Below are 24,038 nucleotides of genomic sequence, written 5' to 3' on the forward strand. Positions count from 1 at the left end.
GTCCTCTCTTCTCCTCCATCATAGCCCTGCAGTTTCCTCTTTCTTTAATATCTTTCTGGTACCTTCAAATAGATAGTTATTACTTTTTCACTCAAGTTTTTAAGCTCTTCTTACTTTTTATAGGCTAGGGTATTTTCCTCTTTTTTATTCATTCTTCACAGATATTATTTTAAAATATAAACGTGTTTGTTGCTTTTTCTGATTGTGAAGCTAATGTATTCATCTTGGCAAATCCAACATAACAAAATAATTAGAGTTAAATTCACCTGAAATCCTACCATCCAAAAATAGATATTGTTAACTATTTGGTATACAACCTTTTGTGTATCTATGCCTTTTCATTGTTTGTCTTTTTATTATTTTTTTCATAAACAAGATCACACTCTATATACTGGTTTGTAAGCTACTTTTTAATTTAATAATATGCTTTTAGTGACTTTAGTTTTGATAAATATAAAGCTAAATTATTCTTTTCTTTTCTTTTTTTTTTTTTGGAAACAGAGTCTCGCCCTATCCCCTGGGCTGGAGTGCAATGGCACGATCTCAGCTCACTGCAACCTCCGCTTCCCAGGTTCAAGTGATTCTCATTGCCTCAGCCTCCCAAGTAGCTGTGATTACAGGCACCCACCACCCCGCCCAGCTAATTTTTGTATTTTTAGTAGAGACAGGGTTTCGCCATGTTGGCCAGGCTAGTCTCGAACTCCTGACCTCAGGTAATCCACCAGCCTCAGGCTCCCAAAGTGTCAAGATTACAGGCATGAGCCACCACACCCGGCCCCTAAATTATTCTTTTGAATTGGCTACATGGTGTTTCATTATATAAATGTACCTTAATTTATTTTAGTAGTCCCCTAATAATGTTCAATTTGTTTGTCTGTAATATTTTTCTATTAGAATCAATGCTGGAATCAATATACTTGTAAATACATATTTGTGTGCTTTTCTGAGTACTTGTTTTCTTAGGATAAAACCCTAAAAGTAGAACAATTGGATCAACATATTTGTTCTTTGTAAAACTTTTCTTGAAGTATAATACACATGCATAAAAGTGCACCAATAATAAATGTATGTTTTGATGAATTTTCACAAAGTAAATATTCTCATGCAACCAACATCCAGATCAAGAAATAGAACATTACCATCACAACAGTCTCTTTCTTTTAAATGGAGTATTTAGTCCATTAACTTTTAATGTGATTATTGATATAGTTGGGCTTACATTGGTCATTTTCCTCTTTTTTTGTCACATGTTCTTTGTGTTACTCCTTTTCTCCTTTTCTGTTTTGTTTTGGATTAATTGGATCTTTTTTTAAAAAATCCTATCTTTATTATTGGCTTATCACTATTCCTTTATGTTATTTTATAATGGTTGCTCTGAAAATTATTTTATATATACATGTATATTTATCTTTTCATAGTCTACTAAAAGTAATATTTACCACTTTATATAAAATGTAAGAATCTTGCATGTGTATAATTTCATTTATCCCTTTCCTGTTTTATGGATAGAGCTGTCATTTATATGCTCATCTACATGTACTATAAGCCCCACAATATAATGTTATGATTTTTGCTTTAAATTGCTATGTATTTTTAAAGAAATTAATTTTAAAATAGTGTGTTGTACATACCCACAGTTTAACACTTCTGGTGCTTATCATTTTATCTTGAAGATCAGAATTTCCATTTGTCATCATTCTCACTTTTGCCTGAGCAACTTCACTTAATGTTTCTTGTAGTAATCATCTGCTGGTCAATGATTCTCTTAGCTTTCATTTTTCTTTTTTTGGACAGCAGACATTGTGGTGGTGTCCTGTTGGTCACCACCAGGGACACGCACCTCCTTCTTTCATTTTTCTGAAGATGTATTTATTTCACTTTTATTATTGCAAAATATTTTTGTTGATGTAGAATTCTGAGTTGACAGTTTTTTTCTTTCAGCAATTCAAAGATGTTGTTACAGTATCTCTGTCTTTCATTACAGTCAACTGTCATTCAACAAAGGTCTGTCTTGTTATGTCTCTCTGTATTCTGCTTGGGATTCAGTGATCTCCTTGAATCTGTACATTTATTCTTTCACCAGATTTGTGAAATTGTTGGTCATTATGTCTTCAGAATTGTTTCTGCTTCATTCACTCTCTCCTCATGTATGTTAGACCATAGTATTTTCCCAAGTCACTAAGTTGCTGTTCATTATTTTCCAACATTTTTTTTCTCTTTTTCAAATTGGATCATTTCTATTTGTCTGTCTTCAAGCTGCTATTTCTTTCGGTATTTCCAATCTGCAGTTCAGCCTATTCAGTAAATATTTTTATTTTGATACTGTATTCTCCAGTTCTGGAATTTCTATTTGATTCTTTGTTATAATGTCCATTTCTTTGCCATTTCCTATTTCTTCATGCTTTAGAAGTATGTGCTTCTGTATATTTTTGAGCGTTATTATAATAGTTTATCTGTTGCTTCAGACACCTGCATCGCCTAAGTGCTGGTTTCCACTGACTTTTCTCTTGGGAACTAATCACATTTTCCTTTTCTTCACATGTCTAGTAAATTTGGATTGTATGTTGGCTATTGAATAGTTTACAGTCTTTGGATTCTGTTGTTTCTCTGAAGAGGTTTTTGTTTTGTTTTGTTTTGTTTTTTCCGACCTTTTAGCAGGAAGTTAATGTGGTTGAATTAAAACTTCACATTCTACGTTCAGGTTTTGTAGCCTCTACTAGGCTGCTTGGAGTATTCCCCATACCTTCAGAATTCAGGGGTCAGCCAGAGATTTGGGCAGAGCTCCACACAGAGCTCTGTAGCTCGCCTCTGCAGCTCTTTGTTCTGAGATTGTCCTCCTTATTGATGCTTCTAAGATCACCTTAAAATCTTTGTTCTAACTGTTCAATCAGTGACACTGTGACTGCAGGTTTCTCTCTGTGTTTTAGCCACCCCTTGGTGCCTAACTGCAGGCAGAAAGCTGTAAGGGCAGGAAACTCAGCCAGGGGTATTCCTGTGGTTTCTGCCTGCTTTAGGTCATTCTCCAGTGCCATCAGATAGCCGTTTTTTTGTGCTTTTTTCCCAGTAGGTATAATTATCTGCACAGAGTTTGTCTGATAGTAGCCATTCCACTATTATTAGAAACCCTTAAGAGAAAATAAATATTTTATGCATTGAGTGATTGAGAGGGATATTTTTTTACATTCTCTGACGTGAAATTAGGTTTTGGATGATGCTAATGGCCTCTGTCGAAGAGCAAGCATGTGCTTCTGTATCAGCCACTTTGGACAGCATTGCATGCTACTAATGTCCACATTGGTGGTTCCTGGTAGCTTCCCTCAAAACTGGTTAACTTAGATTGGTCAGGAGCCCACCAGAGCTGAGGGGGTGGGGTGGAGAGAAGAAACGAAGTTAGGTGGGCAGCAAGCTTTGATGCTGTGGGTGAGGCAGAGCAAGTGTCTCTGTTGTGGCTGGGGTTACTTTGTTGTGCTCTTGGGACATAATGAAGGGAAGCTAAAGCCACATCCTGACAGAGCTCTACATCTTAGCGTTGCAGAGGCATTTCCACTTTAGAAATCAAACTCGTGTTTATGTGTTTAAAGCAGATCCAGAATGGATGGTATTTTCAAGTTAATGTCTTCAGAAAAAAAGAGGTAGGTAATTATTAGAGCAGAGGTGTGTGTGTTGGAAACTACACAGGTGAAGCCACAGGACTTAGGGTTGTGTCTGAATTCTGCTGCCATTTTCTCTCTGAGCTGGTAAAGCCTTTCCACACTGCAGAATTTCTCTTATGTGAAGTGAAGTCAAATAACACAGTTCCACAACAGAAGAGTAAACAAAAATGTTTGTTGAACCTGAATCCAAAAGGTTTAGATTACATTTTCTTGACAGTAAAACAAAATAGTCCAGGCATTTTAGCACACCTGACCTTTTCAGCCTCATTTATCCCAACCTTAGCCCCTTCACCCACCCTTAGATTATCCGAAGTTTCACCAGTGTTCAAGCCCATGCCTAGGAATGTTATGGGAAATATTTGACAAAGGGAGAAAAGTAGCCTTTACCAAATTTGTTTTATCTGTCTTAAAGGATGCATTCATTTGAATAGACAGTGTCAGGGTTGGTAGGAAAAAGGATGGTAGCAGAAGAGAAAAAAAATGCAATTTCTGGGAAGTCTGCATGTTTCCAGCAATATTTAGGACTTAAGCTCCCATGAATATCAGGACCTCAAGCATGTGCTTCCATATCAGCCACTTTGGACAGCATTTCATGCTATTAATTCCCCCATTGGTCGTTCCTGGTAGCTTCTCTCAAAACTGGTTAACTGAGATTGGTCAAGAGCCCATCGGAGCTGATGGGGGTGGGGTAGAGAGAGGAAATGAGGCCAGATGGGCAGCAAGCTTTGGATGCTGTGGGTAAGGAGTTTTGACTGTCACTCTGAAGCAGCTCTCAGGCAGAGGAATGATGTGATTTATTGTAGTTTACCAAGGACCACTCAGGGTATTGTGCAGAGGGAATACCAGCTGGAGGTTCTTGTGTCACTCCATGAAGTGTGGGGGCGGCGGAGGGGCAGAGATGGGACCTGCACTGGAGGTAGGTGGTGGACAGATGAAAAATGGTTGGATTCTGGATAATAAAGTAAAGGTAGGGCTAGCTGATGGACTTGATGATAAATATGGATGTGAACTGAAAGAAAGACAGGTGTCAGGATAACCAAAATTATCCTTGCCAAGATTTTTGTTCTGAGCTACTGAAAGAATGCAGTTGTCTGCTACTGAGATCAGGACGCCTGTGGCTGAGCAGTTTTGGGTGGGTGGTCAGGAGTTCTCCTTGGAGGGAGGGTAGGGGCAGCAAGGGGGTCCTCCTCGTGTAGGCAGAACAGCTAGAGACCCAGGGCAGGAGAGGTGTGGAGAGGGTTGGGCATTGAGAGACAGGGAGCAGTTTTCCCCTGCCCTGGCTCCAAAGAGAACCTTGAGATGCATATCAGGCATCTCAGCAGAGGGGCCTAGGAGGCACTTGGAGTGGCACGGGGCAGGTGTCACTTCTTTGCCTAGAGCTTCCTTTGACCACCCATAAGAAGCCTTTACAATGACTACAGTGCAGAAATGTGCAAATACCCAAAAGTGAACGCAAGCCTGGCTGTGTCAGACAGAAGATACTGAAGTTGCAAAGCCACAGGCCTCAGAGTGGGGATGCCTTTCACTGTGAAATCCCATATTTCTAGAGCAAGAACCAAGGCATTTGTGCCAGGACTTTTGTGTGTGTGTGTTGGGGAGCAGGGAGGGGTGTGATACAGAGCCTTGCTCTTCTGCCCAGGCTGAAGTGCAGTGGTGTAAACTTGGCTCACTGCAACCTCCGCCTCCTGGGTCCCAGTGATTCTCATGCCTCAGCCTCCTGAGCAGCCGGGATTACAGGCACATGCCAGCAACCCCAGCCAGTTTTTGTATTTTTAGTAGAAATGGGGTTCTGCCATGTTCGCCAGGCTGGTCTTGAACTCCTGACCTCAGGTGATCCGCCCACCTTGGCCTCCCAAAATGCTGGGATTCGAGGCGTGAGCCACCGCGCCCGGCTATGTGCCAGGACATTCAGCAGTTGACTGTGGAGAGCACAGTGGAAAGGAAGTCTACCAATATTTTCTTTACACGTACAAAATGAGACATTTATGTAAAAACCACACCTTCAAGATCCAGGAAAAACTATTCTGGTTCAAGAAACCCTAATCACTGTGAAAAGACTCACCTCGGCAGTTACCTAGGACTAATGACAACTGTGACATCTTCAGATATTAGGTGCCGAGACCAAAGAACTGCCAGCTTCAGAGGAGGAAGCACAGGGCACGCCGCAGTGTGGATAGAGGCCTGGTTGTCAGGAGTAGATTCAACCTAAGGTGCCGAGCTCTCACCAGCCTGGCAATAGATTTATTTGTATTTGTACTTAAAAGGTGTAATTATCTATTAGGCATTTCTTTAAAATAATATGCTGAAGAAAGTCTGCATGAATTTTAATCCAAACTGAAGAGAAGTACAGGTCTACCAATAAAGTGGTCAGCTAGAGTGTGCACTGGATATCGAGACCAGCCAGCATAAAAGGCCGAATGGTGTGCTGAAGGCCTGATGATGCTTGGATGGTTACTTCAACCTAAAACCAATATCCACATGTCCAACCCCTGTAAGCTCAAACGTTAGAGTTTCTCATGCATGATTGTCCTGATCCATTTCCCTTAAGTGGCTTGCACAGCAGAAGGGGGAAATTGTACCATTTTAGAAGTCTAATTTGTTTGTTTGATTGATTGATTGATTGATTGATTTTGAGACGGAGTCTTGCTCTGTTGCCCAGACTGGAGTGCAGTGGTGCGATCTTGGCTCACTGCAACCTCCACCTCCTAGATTAAAGCAAATCTCCCACCTCAGCCTTCCAAGCAGCTGGGATTACAGGCGCATGCCGCCACACCCAGCTAATTTTTGTATTTTTAGTAGATATGGGATTTCACCATGTTGGCCAGACTGGTCTCAAACTCCTGAGCTCAAGTGACCCACCCGCCTCTGCCTCCCAAAGTGCTGAGATTACAGGCGTGAGCCACCACACCCGGCCTAATTTGTTTTAAATAACTAGCTCAGCTATAATCTACCATGAACAATGATGGTGTTTTATTTGGTATTTAAATAATTTTTGTAATGAAAATTGTTAATCATGACATGATTTATTTTATTGCAGAGCATTAGGGTGAAAATAATGAAAATTTTCATTAAAGGAATATGTGACATAACTTCATTATATTATATACAGTGTTGTATTGATTTGCCAAAACTTGTAATTTGGTAACGATATTGCATTCCTTGGGTTTGTACTCCAAAAGTCTATGATCTAAAATGTTGAGTTGCAGGCTGGTTCTGTTCAGTGAAAAATGAAAATGATTACCTGAATTTTGCAGCAACCTAAACTTAGAGGAACAGCTGTTCACATCCCTGGCGCTTCACATTTGCCTAACATAACACTACCATGTGTCAGAAACCGTGCTTCACTTACTGCTAAATCATGACGCAGCCATGTTTTATGTAATTACTTTTTAAAGTAATTGTGACCACAAAGTCTTGTTTGTACATGAAGACCTGACCTTTGACTGATTTCCCAGGTTAGAAAAAGTCCTGCTGGAATTTTGATAGGAATTGCATTAAACCTGTGCATCCATTTGGAAGCAACTGAAATCTTTATCCAGTTGAGCCCTCCAATCCATGAACACAGAATGTCTCTCCATATTTAGATCCTCTTTGATTTCTTTCAGTGCTCCATTATTTTAAAGCAAGTCCCAGACATCATGTAATTTGATCTGTAAATAGCATACTATATGTCTTAAAACATAAGGTCTCTTTCTCTCTGTGCCACACTTTCTTCTCTGGCATTTTAAAAGCAGTGGTCTCCCTGAGGTGGGGATTGAAACAGATTTCTTGTAGGAGTCACTGCTTTTCTTGGCTAAAGGCTCCTCTTACCTTCAGTGAGATGGCACGACAGCACCAAATAGCCAGGGGTCCTTGGAGGGAGAGTAGGGGCAGCAAGGGGGTCCTCCTTGTGTAGGCAGAATGGCTAGAGACCCAGGGCAGGAGAGGTGTGGAGAGCGATGAGCACTGAGAGACGGGGAGCAGTTTTCCCCTGCCCTGGCTGCGGGTTGCCTGAGGGACCTCAGCATGTCTCACCTGTGTGTGAGCTGCGGGGCCTAGATCTGTGCGGCGCACCTAATGATACCTGCCTCACAGGTAGGCTGGAGTCACACACACAGCAGAAGGAGGGTTGTATGTTCTCAGAAAAAGTTATTTTCCCCCCACCAGGAAGAGAACTGGGAGACGAAGGAGCCTGAGAGAAGTTCAGTTTCTCCCAGGAGGGCCCAGAGGCAGGTCTCCGCAGCAGAGCGCATTCCCACTTGGGACTGTAGATGGCTCAGAGTTTCTGTTGCCAAAGGAACAAAGCTCTCCAAATCTGAGGTTTTCAGTGAGCCGTTTGTACAACCTAAAAATTAAAAATCTGGAGCTGAGATGACTAAATGTAGTATTGGATCCTGAAACAGAAAAAGGCCATTTGGGAGAACCTGAGGAAATCTGAACAAAATCTGGACATCAGTGACTATCAGAGTCAGTGTTACTCCGTTCGCATGACAGATGTGCCATGCCAGTGTGAGACCTTATGGTCGGGGAGCCCTGGTGTGGGTGCCTGGGAACTCTGCTGGTTGACCGGTTGTTCTGTAAATCTAAAACTGTTCTTTAAAAGTCTATCAAAAATAATCTTTTTAAAAAACAAAAGCTAGTCTGGGTGCAAGTGGCTCACGCTTGGAATCCCAGCACTTTGGGAAGCCAAGGGCGGATCACCTGAGGTCAGGAGTTCAAGACCAGCGTAGCGAACATGGCAAAACCCCATCTCTACTAAAAATAGAAACAAACTCAGTCCAGTGCAGACAGCCCAGTGACCTGGCTGGCCGGCAAGCTTTGGCCCCTTGTGAGCGTGTGAAGAAACTTCACCTCTCTGGGCCCCAGCTTCCTCATCTGTAGAATGGACACATCATTTCGCCTTCCTTGTTCATGTCGCAAGGATGAAGTGAGAGGCCCCTGTAGGGCCACACCTGGACACATATCCCAGTCCCGCAGCACAGAGCCACCGGGGAGCCTGCACCTGCCGTTTTGCCCGGGCAGGGACCACATGCATGCCAGGGCTCCCCGGGAGCCTCACCTCTCACCCTCCTTCTTGCTTCTCACTCTACTCCAGCCACTCTGCAGTTCTTCCATGACCAGCAGCAACCCCACCCTCTTGCTTCTGGGACTAGATGCTGTCCCTGTTGCCTGGAACACTCTTCACCCCCCTTGCTACCCCGACACCTCCCAGCGTGCCCCACCGGGATCTCCCAGGCCTGGTTGGGCCTCCTGTGCCTGTGGTTTCCCAGCATCATCACGCAACATTATTTGTTTAACTCCCTTATTTCCTGCAGGACCCCCATCACCTTCACATTGCATCCTCAGAACCCTGCGTGTGTCTGTGGCGCATACCCAATGGGCTCTGGATAAATACATTTGAGTGAATTCAGAAAGCAGTGAACCAATGCGCAGACGTGAACTGGAAGCCCCTGGCTGTTTGGTGCTGGATGAACAGCCAGGCTGCCTGCACCCTGCCCAGTGCCCCCCATGCCCAGATTCCTGTTTCTACTCCAAGACTGTATGCCAGACTCTTTAGAGAAATTTCTCAAAGGGCCCCAAGGCCATGTCAAAGACTGCATTGCCTGCATTTGCTGGAGCAGAGCTCAGTAAGTCAGTACTCACTTTGTTAATGGCTTTTGATGGACAGCAGTGGATCTCAAATTTGAGCATGCATCAGAGTCATCCAGAGGGCTATGCAGACACAACCTGGGGGCCCCACCCCAGAGTTTCTGATTCAGTGGGTCTGGGGACGGGTCTCAAGGATTTGCATCTCTACCAAGTTCCCTAAGTGCTGCTGCTGGTCTGGGGACCACACTTTGAGAACCACTGACTTGCAGGGCAGTAGGTCAGCATGGGAAAGAGATGCATAGGGAGGACATTCCTCCACCTCTCTCCCTGGGTGGGCAGAGCTACCTGCCTTCCCTTGTAAGGGGAAGCAGAAAATTGTTTGGCTGCTGTTCACCAGAGGCAAAGGCACCCTCACTGAACATTTATCTAGAATCTAGAGCTCTTAGCTGCTCTGCTGTCTAAACACTGTTGGAATTTCAGAATGAATCAGAGACTGCTGACTTGTCTTCCTATAAAAAATTTAAAATCCAAAATCAAGACTGGCCTTTGTGTTGCTGGGCCATGTTGTTTTTGTTCATTTATTCACCTGCATACACCGTGGGGCACATGGTCCCATCCTTTAACGCTTTCCTATGAATTAGCTGTGTGAGACCCACAGTAGCCTCGCTTTGTAAGAGAGTTTGAGCCCAGTCTAAGCAGACAAGTGACTGGCTCTCCCACTGGCTGTTTGCACAGAGCCTGGATCTCCTGGCTTCAGTCCCGGAGTCCTTCCCCCACCTTCACCTTCACTCCCTCTCCCACGAATGCCTGCTCAACCTTTCGTTCATGCAGTTGTGAAACCCTCAGGAAACACCTCCTCAATCCCACACCCTGTGCTGGGAGCTGGAATGTAAAATGATGAGTAAAAGTACTGGGAGACTCATGTTGAAACTCGCTTTTCTTTTCTCCCAGGCTGCAAATTTGCTAGATGAACAATCATTTTGTGAACTGCTGAGACCCCAGCTGGGACTACTGAAAAGCCAAGAAAAGTAGTGACTCCTACAAGAAATCTGTTTTATTCCCCTCGAGAGACCATTGCTTTTAAAATACCCCAGAAAAGAAAGTGTAGCAGCAAGACAGAGAGGGAGAGCGAGGGAAAGAGATGCCTTGCCTTTTAAGACATATACTATGCTATTCACAGATCAAATTATGTGATGTCTGGGACTTGTTTAAAATAGCAGAGAACTGAAAGAAATCAAAGAGGATCTAAATATGGAGAGAGATTCTGTGTTCATGGATGGGAGGGCTCAACAGAGTAAAGATTTCAGTTGTCTCCGAGTTGATACATAGGTTTAATGCAATTCCTATCAAAATCTCAGCAGGATTTTTTTCTAGCTATAGACAAGATTATTCTAAAATTTATATGGAAAGGCAAAGGAACAGGAACAGCTAAAGCAGGAGGCCAGGGGAGGAAACAAAAAAGAATAGCTAAAACATTTCTGAAAAGAGGAATTAAGTAAGATGAACCACTCTACCAAATTTCAAGAATTATTTTATACCCACAGAAAACAAGACCATTTGGTATGAGAGGTGGATGAACACATTGATCAATGGGACAGAATAGAAAATCCAGAAATAGTGCCAAACAAGTACAGCCAACCAGTTGTTTAAACAATTGTGGTATAATCCACATGCCATTGTTATTTTCATATTTTGTTATTCTTGTTGTTTTTGTAATGACCATACTAAGGATGAACTGGCATACCGCTGTGATTTTTATTTGCATTTCCCTAATGATTAGTGATGTCGTATGTCCTTATTTATATGCTATTGACCATTCGTATGTCTTCTTTGAAGAAATGTCTATTCAAATCCTTTGCCTATTTTTGAGTTGGGCTAGTTTTTGAGTTTTTGTTTTGTTTTGTTTTTTGAGTTGTAGGAGTTTTTCAAAAAATGTATTCTGGATGTTATTCCCTTATCAGATATATGATTTGCAGATATTTTCTTCCATTCTATGGGTTGCCTTTTCTCTCTTGATACTGTCCTTTAATGCACAAAAGATTTAAATTTTGATACAGTTCAATTTACCTATTTTTTTCCTGTTGCCTGTGCTTTTGGTCTTATATCCAAGAAATTATTTACAGATTCGCTGCTGTAAAGCTTTCCCCTGTTTTCTTCTAAGAGTCTTATAGTTTTAACTTTTATATTTAGTACTTTGTCTATTTTGAGTTAATTTTTATGTGTGTTAGGTAAGAGTTTAACTTCATTATTTTGCATTTGGATATCCAGCTTCCCAACACTGTTCGCTGTAAAGACTATCTTTTCCCTCACAGTGTTAGCACCTTTGTCGAAAATCAACTGACCACATATGGGAGGGTTTATTTCTGGATCCTCTATTCAGTTCCATTGGTCTATATATCTATCCTTATGTCATTTCCACATTATTTGATTATTGTGACTTTGTAGTAAGTTTTGAAATCAGGAAATGCGGGTCCTCCAACTTTGTTTTTTCCAAAATAATTTTGGCTAGTCAGGACCCCTTGAGATTCCATATGAATTTTAATGATGGATTTTTCTATGTGTGTAAAAAAATGCCATTGGGGCTGGGTGCAGTGGCTCATGCCTGTAATCTGAGCATTTTGGGAGGCTGAGGTGGGTGGATCACCTGAGGTTGGGAGTTCGAGACCAGCCTGACCAACATGGAGAAACCCTGTCTATACTAAAAATACAAGATTATCTCGGCGTGGTGTCTGTAATCCCAGCTACCTGGGAGGCTGAGGCATGAGAATCGCTTGAACCCGGGAGGCGGAGGTTGCCGTAAGCTGAGATCGTGCCATTGCACTGCAGCCTGGGCAACAAGAGTGAAACTCTGTCTCAAAAAAAAAAAAAAGTCATTGGATTTTTATAGGAATGCATTGAATACACAGATTGCTTTAGGTGGTATTGTCATCTTAAAAATATTAAGACTTTCAATTTATGAACATGGGACGTCTTTCTTTGCTTTTTTTTTTTTTCCAGCAATGTTTTGTAGCTTTTATTGTACACATCTTTGGCCTCCTTGGTTAAGTTTATTCCTAAGTATTTTGTTCTTTGTTTTTTGTTTTTGTTTTTGTTTTTTTGAGACGGAGTCTCGCTCTGTCGCCCAGGCTGGAGTGCAGTGGCGCGATCTCGGCTCACTGCAAGCTCCGCCTCCCGGGTTCATGCCATTCTCCTGCCTCAGCCTCCTGAATAGCTGGGACTACAGGCGCCCACCACCACGGCCGGCTAATTTTTTTGTATTTTTAGTAAAGACGGGGTTTCACTGTGTTAGCCAGGATGGTCTTGATCTCCTGACCTTGTGATCCGCCCGCCTCGGCCTCCCAAAGTGCTAGGATTACAGGCGTGAGCCACCATGCCCGGCCAGTATTTTATTCTTTTTAATGCTATTGTAATGAAATTTTCAAAAGTTTCCTTTTCAGATTACTCATTGCAAATATACAGAAATAAAACTGATTTTTGTGTGTTAATTTATATTCTGTAGCCTTGCTGAATTTTAGTAGCTTTAATAATTTTATTGTGGATTCTTTAAGGTATGCTACATATAAGAAGATGTCATCTGCAAACAGATAATTTTATTTTTCCTTTTCAATGTGGATGTCCTTTATTCTTTTTCTGTATTTTATTTTATTTTATTTATTATACTTTAAGTTTTAGGGTACATGTGCACAATGTGCAGGTTTGTTACATATGTATACATGTGCCATGTTGGTGTGCTGCACCCATTAACTCTTCATTTAACATTAGGTATATCTCCTAATGCTAACCCTCCCCCCTCCCCCCACCCCACAACAGGCCCCAGTGTGTGATGTTCCCCTTCCTGTGTCCATGTGTTCTCATTGTTCAATTCCCACCTATGAGTGAGAACATGCGGTGTTCGGTTTTTTGTCCTTGCGATAGTTTGCTGAGAATGATGGTTTCCAGCTTCATCCATGTCCCTTTACAAAGGACATGAACTCATCCTTTTTTATGGCTGCATAGTATTCCATGGTGTATATGTGCCACATTTTCTTAATCCAGTCTGTCGTTGTTGGACATTTGGGTTGGTTCCAAGTCTTTGCTATTGTGAATAGTGCTGCAATAAACTTACCTGTGCATGTGTCTTTATAGCAGCATGTTTTATAATCCTTTGAGTATATATCCAGTAATGGGATGGCTGGGTCAAATGGTATTTCTAGTTCTAGATCCCTGAGGAATCACCACACTGACTTCCACAATGGTTGAACTAGTTTACAGTCCCACCAACAGTGTAAAAGTGTTCCTATTTCTCCACATCCTCTCCAGCACCTGTTGTTTCCTGACTTTTTAATGATCGCCATTCTAACTGGTGTGAGATGGTATCTCATTGTTTTGATTTGCATTTCTCTGATGGCCAGTGATGATGAGCATTTTTTCATGTGTCTTTTGGCTGCATAAATGTCTTCGTTTGAGAAGTGTCTGTTCATATCCTTTGCCCACTTTTTGATGGGGTTGTTTTTTCTTGCAAATTTGTTTGTGTTCATTGTAGATTCTGGATATTAGCCATTTGTCAGATAAGTAGGTTGCAAAAATGTTCTCCCATTCTGTAGGTTGCCTGTTCACTCTGATGGTAGTTTCTTTTGCTGTGCAGAATCCTAAGACAAAAGAACAAAGCAGGAGGCATCACGCTACCTGACTTCAAACTATACTACAAGGCTACAGTAACCAAAACAGCATGGTACTGGTACCAAAACAGAGATATAGACCAATGGAACAGAACAGAGCCCTCAGAAATAATGCCGCATATCTACAACTATCTGATCTTTGACAAACCTGACAAAAAGAAGAAATGGGGAAAGGATTCCCCATTTAATAAATGGTGCTGGGAAAACTGGCTAGCCATATGTAGAAAGCTGAAATTGGATCCCTTCCTTACACCTTATACAAAAATTAATTCAAGATGGATTAAAGACTTAAATGTTAGACTTAAAACCATAAAAACCCTAGAAGAAAACCTAGGCATTACCATTCAGGACATAGGCATGGGCAAGGACTTCATGACTAAAACACCAAAAGCAGTGGCAACAAAAGCCAAAATTGACAAATGGGATCTAATTAAACTAAAGAGCTTTTTTATTTCTTTTTCTTGACTGGTCTCACCAGGACTTACAGTACTATGTTGAATAGAAGTGGAGAAAGCAGGCATCCTTGTCTCGTTCCTCATCTTAGTGATACAGCTTTCCGTCTTCCATCGCTAAGTATGATATTAGCTGTGAGATTTTCATATGTTGCCTTTATCACATTGAGGACTTTTCCTTCTATTTCTAGTTTATTGAATGTTTTATCGTAAAAACTTGGTCAGTGCTTTTTCTGCATAGATTGAGATAATCATGTATTTTTCCTTCATTCTGTTAATTTAGTGTATTATATTGATTTGCTCTCCTATGTTGACCCCTCCTTGTATTCCAGAAATAAATTCCATTTGGTCCTGGTATATAATCCTTTCAATATGCTGCTGAATTCCATTTCCTAGTATTTTGTTGAGGATTTTTGCATCTATATTCATAAAGGATATTAGTCTGTAGTCTTCTTGTAGTTTCTTTGTCTGGGTTTATTATCAAAGCAATAGTGATGTTATAGAATGAGTTGGGAAGTATTCCTTCCTCTTCAATATTTTTGGAAGAATTTGAGAAGAATTGGTGTTGATTATACTTTAAATATTTGGTAGAATTCACTACCAGATGGTAGAAGCCATCTGGCCCCGGGCTTTTCTTTATTGGAAGTTTTTTTTATTACTCTTCGATTTCCCTACCAATTATAGATCTATTCTGATTTCCTATTCTTGAGTCAGTTTTGGTGGATTATGTGTTTCTAGAAATTTTCCATTTTATCTAGTTTATTTAATTTGCTATTGTACAACAGTTCATGGTATTCTTTTATAATCATTTTTATTTCTGTAAAATAGGTAGTCATGTCTTACTTTGCTCATCAAAACTTTTGATTTTTTACAAAGGTACAAAAGCAATTCGGTGGAGAAATGATATTCTTTTCACAAATGATGCCAGAAATAATACCATTAGACCATCCATAGGTGATGAAAATGAACCTTGACCTAAGCTTCACACATTATACAAAAAAAAAAAAAAAAAAACCCACACACAAAATGAATTGTAGATTTCCATGTAAAACTTTTAGAAGAAAACATTAAGAGAAAATCCTTGAGAACTAGGGTTTGGCAAAGAGTTCTTAGACATGACACCAAAAGCATGACTCGTAAAAGCAAAATTTGAGAAATTGAACATTATACCAATTTCAAACTTTGGCACTATGAAAACCCTTTTTAAGGCAATGAAAAGATAAGCTACAGACTGAGAGAAGATACTCGCAAACCTCTTATCTGACAAATAACTCAAATATATAAAGAACTCTCTGAGCCAGGTGTGGTAGCACAAGCCTGTGATCCCAGCTACTTGGGAACTGAGGTGAGAGGATCACTTGAGCCCAGGAGTTCAAGACCAGCCTGGGCAACATGGTGAAACCCTGTCTCAAAAAAAAAAAAAAAAAAAAAAAAAAGAACTTTCAAAGTTCAACATTAAAACACCAATTATTAAATAGGCAAAAGAGGGCAAGGCATGATGGCTTACACTTGTAATCTCAGCACTTTGGGAGGCTGAGGCAGGAGGATCACTTGAGGCCAGGAGCTCATGACTAGCCTGGGCAACATAGCGAGACACCGTCTCTATGAAAGTTTTTTCAGAAAATTAGACAAGTGTGGTGGTGTGAGCCTGTAATACCAGCTACTCAGGAGGTTGAGGTGAGAGGATCCCTTGAGCTCAGGAGTTTGAGGCTGCAGTGAGCCATGATCATGCCCCTACACTGCAGCCTAGGCAACAAAGCAAGACCCCATCTTAAAAAAAATAGGCAAAAGACATAAAGAGATATATCACCAAAGAGGATATATGGCAAGTAAGCACATGAAAAGATGTTCAACGTCGTCAGCCTTTCAGGAAATGAAAATTGACACCATGATGAGATATCACTATACACCTATCAGAATACCTAAAATATAAAATAGTGACAATACCAAATGCTGCTGAAGGTTCAGAGAAACTGATCTCTGAGACATTGAGAGTAATAGGAACGTAAAATAGCACAACCACTCTGGAAAACAGTTTGGCAGTTTCTTAAAAGCTAAGTAGTCAACTACCATCTGACCCAGTAATTACACTCCTGGGCATTTATCTCAAAGAAATGAAAACTTACGTTCACACAAACCCCTGCTGGTGAATTATCATAGCAGCTGTATTCATAATAGGAATAGTTGGAAACAATCCGCATATCCTTAAACAGGTGAATGGTTAAACCAACAGTGGCATGGAATGCCATGGAATTCCATGGAATGACATGGAATATGACTCAACAGTAAAAAGGAATGAAGTTTTAATACACATAGCAGCTGGGATAGAGTGCAGGGCATTTGGCTGAGTGAAAAAGCCAACCTCAAAAGCCTACATACAGGTTGCTCTGGTGGCTGTGCAGATCTGCACTGGTGATACAGTGCCATATGCCTATACACACACATTGTACTAAAGTCAGGTTCTTGGCTGTGAGATCATACTGGACTTATGAAAGCTAGACCATTGACGGAAACTGGGTGGAGGGTGCACAGTGCCGTCTGTACTATAGTGGTATACCCTGTGACTCTACAATCATTTCACAATAAAACATGTTTTGTTTTGTTTTGTTTTTTGGGCGGGGGGTGTTTTGAGATGGAATCTTGCTCCATCGCCCAGGCTGGAGTGCAGTGGAGCAATCTCAGCTCACTGCAACCTCTGCCTGCTGGGTTCAAGCAGTTCTCCTGCCTCAGCCTCCTGAGTAGCTAGGACTACAGGTGTGTGCCACCATGCCCGCCTAATTTTCTGTATTTTTAGTAGAGACAGGATTTCACCATGCTGGCCAGGCTGGTCTTGATCTCCTGACCTTATGATCTGCCTGCCTCAGCCTCCCAAAGTGCTGGGATTGCAGGCGTGAGCCACCGCACCCGCCAATAAAAACATATTTTAAGGCCCTAGGGGAGAAGATATGGCAATTTGACAACTTTTGGTGGATTGCAGTTTGTTTTAGATGTGTATCGTGGTTATGTTTTTTAAAGAAAGAGAGATGGGATCCTTATGTTTCAGAAACATATGCTCTGGTGTTTACAGATGAAATTATATTGTATCTTAGATTTGCCCTAAAAACCATCCAGTGGGGAGGGGAATTAGATGATGAAACAAAAGTGGCCACATGTTGAGAACTATGGAAGCTGGACAATGAATATACAAGGTTCCTTGTACTATTTTCTCTCCTTTTGTGTACTTTTGAAACTTTCCATAATAGAAGTTTTTAAACATAAATGAAATGAAAATCATGAGTGTTCCTAGGGACTTGTAGCTGTGTACAAGGTTAGGAGAAGGCCCTTGGCTCCTGCTTGCAAGCTGGGCTCTGGCCACTGCCTCCAGGTCGGAGACAGAGTGTATTAGTCCATTCTCACAGTCCTATAAAAAAAATACCTGAGACTGGGTAATTTATGAAGGAAAGAGGTTTAATTGGCTCACAGTTCCACAGGCTTCACAGGACGCATGACAGGGAGGCCTCAGGAAACTTAGATCACAGCGGAAGGTGAAGGGGAAGCAAGTACCTTCACCACATGGCAGCAGGAGAGAGACTGAGCAAAGGGGGAAGTGCCGCATACTTTTAAACGATCAGATCTCATGAGAACTCATTCACTATCACGAGAACAGCAAGGGGGAAATCTGCCCCCATGATCCAATCACCTTCCACCAGGCCACACCTTTAATTCAACATGAGATTTGGGCGGGGTCACAAATCCAAACCATATCCCTGAGGGTTTCCCAGGTCAGTTCTGGGGACACATGTGGAGCTTTAACTGTGTTCCTGATGTTGGCTCTGCCAGGCCTTTGGGCTCCACTTTTAAGGAACTTGCCATTTGCTACCCCAGTCATCCTCCAAGCTTCCATCTGTTCAAGTGTTCATCCTTCCATTGGTTTCTTCATCTGTTTCATCACCATTTATGTGTTTCTTCCATCCATCTGTTTACTCATTTATTTACTTAACGTTTCCTAAACGTGGACATTACGACATTAACAAATAAGTCATGGCTCCTGCCTTCAAGGAGCTCAGAGTCTATCTGGTTGGGGGGAGTCAGACTAACACAGTGTACAGGGATGTGTTTCCTTCTGTGAGAGTTCTCTGTTCAAGCTCCCTGAGAGTAAGATAAGAGTCATGGATGGGACTCTCACAGACGAGGAAATGTCTGAAAAGAGTCTTCAAAGTTCATATTTTCACCTATGTTGGGCCCATGTGGATAATCCAAGATAATCTTCCTGTTTTGAGGTCAGCTGATTAGCAGCCCTGGTTTCATCTGCAACCTTAATTCCTCTTTAATTCCTCACATAACATAACATATTCACAGGCTCTGGAGATGCCATCTTTTCATCTTTTGGAGACCATTATTGTGCCTCCTGCAAGAAGAGAGTCCAGATGCAGACCCAGCTATCTAGAATCTCAACTCAAGGACAGAGCAGACATTGTAGGTCCGTGGGAAAGGACTGCCCATTCCATGAATGGTGCCAAGACCATTGATTATCCTTACAGAAGAAAGAAATTGGTTTCCAACCTCACTCTATACCACAAAAATCATTTCCAGGTGGATTAACAGCATACATATCAAAAGAAAAGTTATAAAACATTAAAGGATAACAGAGAAGAATATCATTATGACTGAGGTTGGAAAGAATTTCCTAGACACAGAAAACATATACCAAATAGGACTAGATTGACAAATTTGTCTATATTAAAATTAAGGACTTCTGTTCTTCAAAAGGCACCTTAAAAATAGTAACAAGCCACAAACTGGGAGGAGATAGTTGTGGCACATCTGAGTGACAGAGGTATCTAGAAGTGAGGGAAGGAATGTGTGTGTATACATACATACATGAATACATACATATTTTTATGTCAATGATATGTTAAAGATAAGCAATTCAATAGACAAATGGGTAAAACTCATAAACACTTCACATTAAAGGAAAATATAAATGGCCCATAGATAAAAGGTCAACTCCTTAGTAATCTAAAATGTCAATTAAAATCACAGTAAGATACCATTTCATACCCATTAGACTCAAGAATTTAAATGTCTCATAATGCCAATCACAACAGCTGGCTGGGATGTGGAGGGATGGAACATTCTTGCGCCGCTTTCAGGTTCTGGGAAACTATTTGGTGTGCCTAGGACCCAGCAGGGCCACACACACCTAGGCGTCTACACTCAGCAGTGTGAATTCACACCAGGGGTGATGATTTTCCCCAACTGGACAAATATCTTAGCTATTATGATGGTTTATGGCTCTCCAGAATGCCACATTGCATAAGCAATACACAATACATTTGTGGTATTGATTTCATAGGGGCAGGAAAGGATTAGGAAAACAACGTGCTCCTTAGTGGGGCCGTCATGAAAGCAGGGTTGAGTAACAATGTCCTAGAGAAACCCTCCAACGCATGCCCAGGAGGCGTGCAGACACTGTCCAGCAGCACCACCACAGCAGCACAGGGAATGACCCACCCTGCTCCAGCGGTACAGCCAACACACAAAATGTGAAAGACTCGTACAACACAAGACTGTGTGGCAGTGAAAATGAAACAATCACAGCTACACACACAGTTGAGTGAAAAGAGCCAGCCAGAGAAGAGTGGATTTGCTGGATCCCTTTAGACAAGGTCAAAACTTAGCATAACTGACAGAACTAAATGCTAAGACAAAGGCATGGGAATGATTTATTACAAGTTCTAACTCTTGAATATCTCTACAGGAGGGAGATGGGAATGGGACTGGAATGGAGTATACAAGATATGGAAGGTCAAGTTTCTGGTGTTTTTCTTCAGTAGAGTGATGGGTATCAGGACTGTTCATTGTATTAAATTTCAAACCATATTTGCATGTATGTAACTATGTTTTCTTTGAATACACACATATATATTGCATAACAAAATGTTAACATTTTTCCTAAGGGCCTATACTATAGCCAACACAATGGAAAATGGTTTGCCACTGAATACGACCTGAGGGGCTCTCGAGCTGTGTGATGGTGAATACTTATGTTTCCTTGTCAGCCAAGTTGCTGTAGACTGGGTGATGGGTGACTAATGGTGGTGGTGTGAGTGAGTTGGTGCATTCTTTCACCCAGGCCACATGTTTGTGGCAAGGATGGTTTGAGAACCTAGCCTTGCAACCTGCACGCTCCCCCTGCAGAAGAAGCATTTGTCCTGAACCCACTGGGCTCCTTCTCCACGTGTTGTCCCCTCAGCCCTTCCCAGCCCAGCCCCCTTTGCCCAGCTGCTGTCTCTCCTTCCAGCCATGCCTGATGGAGCTCTGGACGCAGCTGTCCGCGCTGACGAAGTGGGGAGCGAGGAGGACCTGTATGATGACCTGCACAGCTCCAGCCACCACTACAGCCACCCTGGAGGGGGTGGGGAGCAGCTGGCTATCAATGAGGTAGGGTCAGGGCTGCACGGGCAGAGGGAGGGACAGGCTGGGGCTACAGGCTAGATTCCAGCACGCTAACGCAGGCCAGATGCCCACAGTCCACGTTCCATGCGGCTGCTGGTGGTGCTGGCCATACACAGCGCAGTTTCAGCCTGCAGTCCTCATTTGGGATGTGGTGTCAAGAGCACAGTTTGTCCAACACAGGACTCCCTGTGCCCTCCTGAGGCTCACAGAGCAGATGCAATGCCAGCGTGCTGGTCCGCCTTATGGGGCTGTCCTAGTGAGTAGCTGTCAAGAGCCATCCCAGCTGGAGGAGTCCTACTTAGTAGAAGGGAGGTCAGGGCTTCTCCAGTCACTCCAGCCCCTGACCCTCCAACCAGCCATCTGGGCAGGCTGGGAACAAGTCGAGGGAAAAACCATTTTCTCTCCTGACAACAGGAGTTCAGAAGTATTGCTGTTGCTGTGACAACTGCGTGCAAGTTGCTGTGTTTTTGCTATTCCTACTGAAGCAGAAGAAATCCGTGAGAATCCTCATCCAGGCAAAACTGGTTCCCATCTGAGTTCTCCCTTTGCATTCCCAATAAGAGAGGAATCGTGATGCTTTAACGCCCCTCTCTTTCTCACTCACCCTCCTACTTTCTCAGCCTCTTTTACTTAACTGGAGGGTGTTGTTGAACGTCATGGAAGTGTAACCAGTTGACCAGCACAAGCACATGCCCATAGCAAATGCCATGTTCTCCAGTCAGGAGGTACTGGTGTGTTTCTGCTTCATTAAAACTGGACTCTGACAACCCACGATCTTACAGCACTCAGGTTTTTCCTTAAGAAGAGATCAATTTTGGAAGAGTTAGACTTTTCTGTGAATGAATGAGTTGGGGGGCTTCTCAGAAGCCAGTGAGGAGGGTGGCGTCCTCCTTACCCACTGGACAAAGGAGTGGAATCAAAGGCCCATGAACTCCTCCTAGAGGCCCAGCTCTAGATGATGATTTAAAACAGGCATTAAGGGCGGGCATGGTGGCTCACGCCTATAATCTCAGCACTTTGGGAGGCTGAGACGGGTGTATCACCTGAGATCAGGAGTTCGAGACCAGCCTGGCCAACACTGAAACCCCATCTCTACTAAAAATACAAAAATTAGCCAGGCGTGGTGGCGGGCACCTGTAATCCCAGCTACTCGAGAGGCTGAGGCAGGAGAATAGCTTAAACCTGGGAGGCAGAGGTTGCAGTGAGCCAAGATCGTGCCACTGCACTACAGCCTGGGCAACAGAGTGAAACTCCATCTCAAAAATAAAAATAAAACAGTCGTTAAATAATGCGCTACGCAAAATCCATGGTGCATAAAGAATAAACATGTAAATAAGCTTTCCCAACAAAGAAAACCTTTCTCTTTAAGTGCCTCTTCGTAAGCTACTTGGGATGGAAGGTGTTCTGAAATGATGTCACCTGAAGCAGAATTCACAAGGAATGGTTGTGCTTTTCCTTTTTTTTTTTTTTTTTTTTTTGAGATGGAGTCTCACTCTTGTCGCCCAGGCTGGAGTGCATTGGCACAGTGGTCTCGGCTCACTGCAACCTCCGCCTCCCAGGTTCAAGTGATTCTCCTGCCTCAGCCTCCCAAGTAGCTGGGATTACAGGCGCCCGCCGCCACACCTGGCTAATTTTTGTACTTTTAGTAGAGACAGGGTTTCACCATGTTCGCCAGGCTGGTCTCGAACTCTTGAACTCAGGTGATCTGCCCGCCTCAGCCTCCCAAAGTGCTGGGATTACAGGCGTAAGCCACCACGCTCGGCCAGTTGTACTTTCTCTGGAAGACTCAGGCTGCCTCCTCCATCTTGGGGCTCGGTCCAGCAGGGGGACCCCGAGGGGGCCTGTCAGATGTGGGGCATGGAGCACTGAGCAGTGACCTTTTGAGCTGGTTCACATGGCTGTGACACTGGATGGTGTGAGGCTATGCAGGGCTGATGGCAACTGACTGCACACACCCGGCAGGGTGGGCTCTCAGTACATCTCCAACCACGAGATGATCATCCCAACCAAAGCCCTCAGGACTCCGGAGAGGTGGGGGTTCCATGGCTGGCCTTATGGCTGCGTTGATCTTGTGTCTGCGTTTCATAGTTGTGTGTCTCCTACCTGAGGATAAAATTATGGATTGTCACATCTTGCTGCTGGCGAAGAGGTGTTTTTTTGGGGCTCTGAGTTCCTTGACAAGTTGTTCATTCTAAGATGCTTTGGCCGAGAAAGGCCAAGAGCCAGGACTTCTCTGAAAAAATAACCCAAAAAATGAGGCTCTGTCATCTTTCTGAGGGAAAGGCAGGCAGTTTAGATTTAGATTGTGTAAGCGCCTGTTTGGTCCTGTTTGGTTCAGAGGTCTCTCCTGGCATTGGAGGTTGCTGAGCAGATGGAGTGTTGCTGCTTTGCCTTAACGTTTAGGGCGCGTGTCCCCAGGGAGAAGGACACACACATCACAGAGGAGAGCAGGAAGTCAGGCAGAGGGAGCCCGTCTCCTGCGATGCTGCAGGCTGGTGCTGGGGAGGCTGGCTCCTGTCCCAGATGGCATCCACGCACCTCATGAAGGCTACCAGTGCTTCCAGATCCTCATGTAGAAAGGCTGTCCTGAGAGAGGCAGTAAGAAGGGCAGGCCTGGGCTTGGAGGCCTCTCTGGGTCCAGCACAGCGCTGCAGCAAGGCCATCTCTGTGTTTTGTGGGTGGATGTGACACCGGAGCCCTCACTGTGCCTAGCTTGCACTGCAGACTCAGGAAAGGTGGTGCCTGCCTGTTAGGAGCCGCCAGAAGCATTAAGTGGACTCACTCATCAGAAACTGAAAAGATAAGAAGTGATTGTCCTGCGACAGGCCAGTTCCCGGGCCTTCAGGGCAGCACTCCCACGGGCTCAGCCAGAAGCTTTGCTGGGGGTTAGCGTGACTTTAATATCTAGAGATGAGCAAAGCAACAGGTGTCAGAGAAAAGTCCTTACTAAATAATATTTGGCTTGCCCTAAAATCACACATTCACTTCTATTTTCTAAGAATATGTAGGGGCTAAATTGTGACCGTTTCTTATCTTTTTGAGCTCTCAGTTCCTTGACAAGTTGTTCATTCTAAGATGCTTTGGCCAAGGAATATCTAAGATGTTTGACATCAACATGAACAAGAAAGGGTCACAGTTTAGCCAGATGCCTCCCTCAGAAGGGGAAACCACCTTGCAATTTCCTAAGCAGAACGAATGCAAACCCTCTGGCCTGGAGAGCGGCCCACTCGGGGCAGAGCAGCGAGGCAGTTTGCATTCCAGGTACATGA

General features: G+C 43.0%; 1 protein-coding gene across 3 annotated transcripts in view; it reads left to right on the forward strand.

Annotated features, from left to right (window-relative positions):
* The window catches only part of ARHGEF4 (Rho guanine nucleotide exchange factor 4), a 207,709-nt gene that overhangs the window by 167,808 nt on the left and 15,863 nt on the right, over positions 1 to 24,038 (forward strand). For all 3 annotated transcript variants that reach the window (XM_031008717.3, XM_031008718.3, XM_055380702.2), the window contains one exon: positions 20,615 to 20,754. In XM_031008717.3, the coding sequence (XP_030864577.2) occupies positions 20,615 to 20,754 (140 nt within the window). The remainder of the gene's footprint in view (positions 1 to 20,614; positions 20,755 to 24,038) is intronic.

This window comes from Gorilla gorilla, chromosome 11 (assembly GCF_029281585.2).
Source record: "Gorilla gorilla gorilla isolate KB3781 chromosome 11, NHGRI_mGorGor1-v2.1_pri, whole genome shotgun sequence".
NCBI classification, from domain to species: Eukaryota; Metazoa; Chordata; class Mammalia; order Primates; family Hominidae; genus Gorilla; species Gorilla gorilla.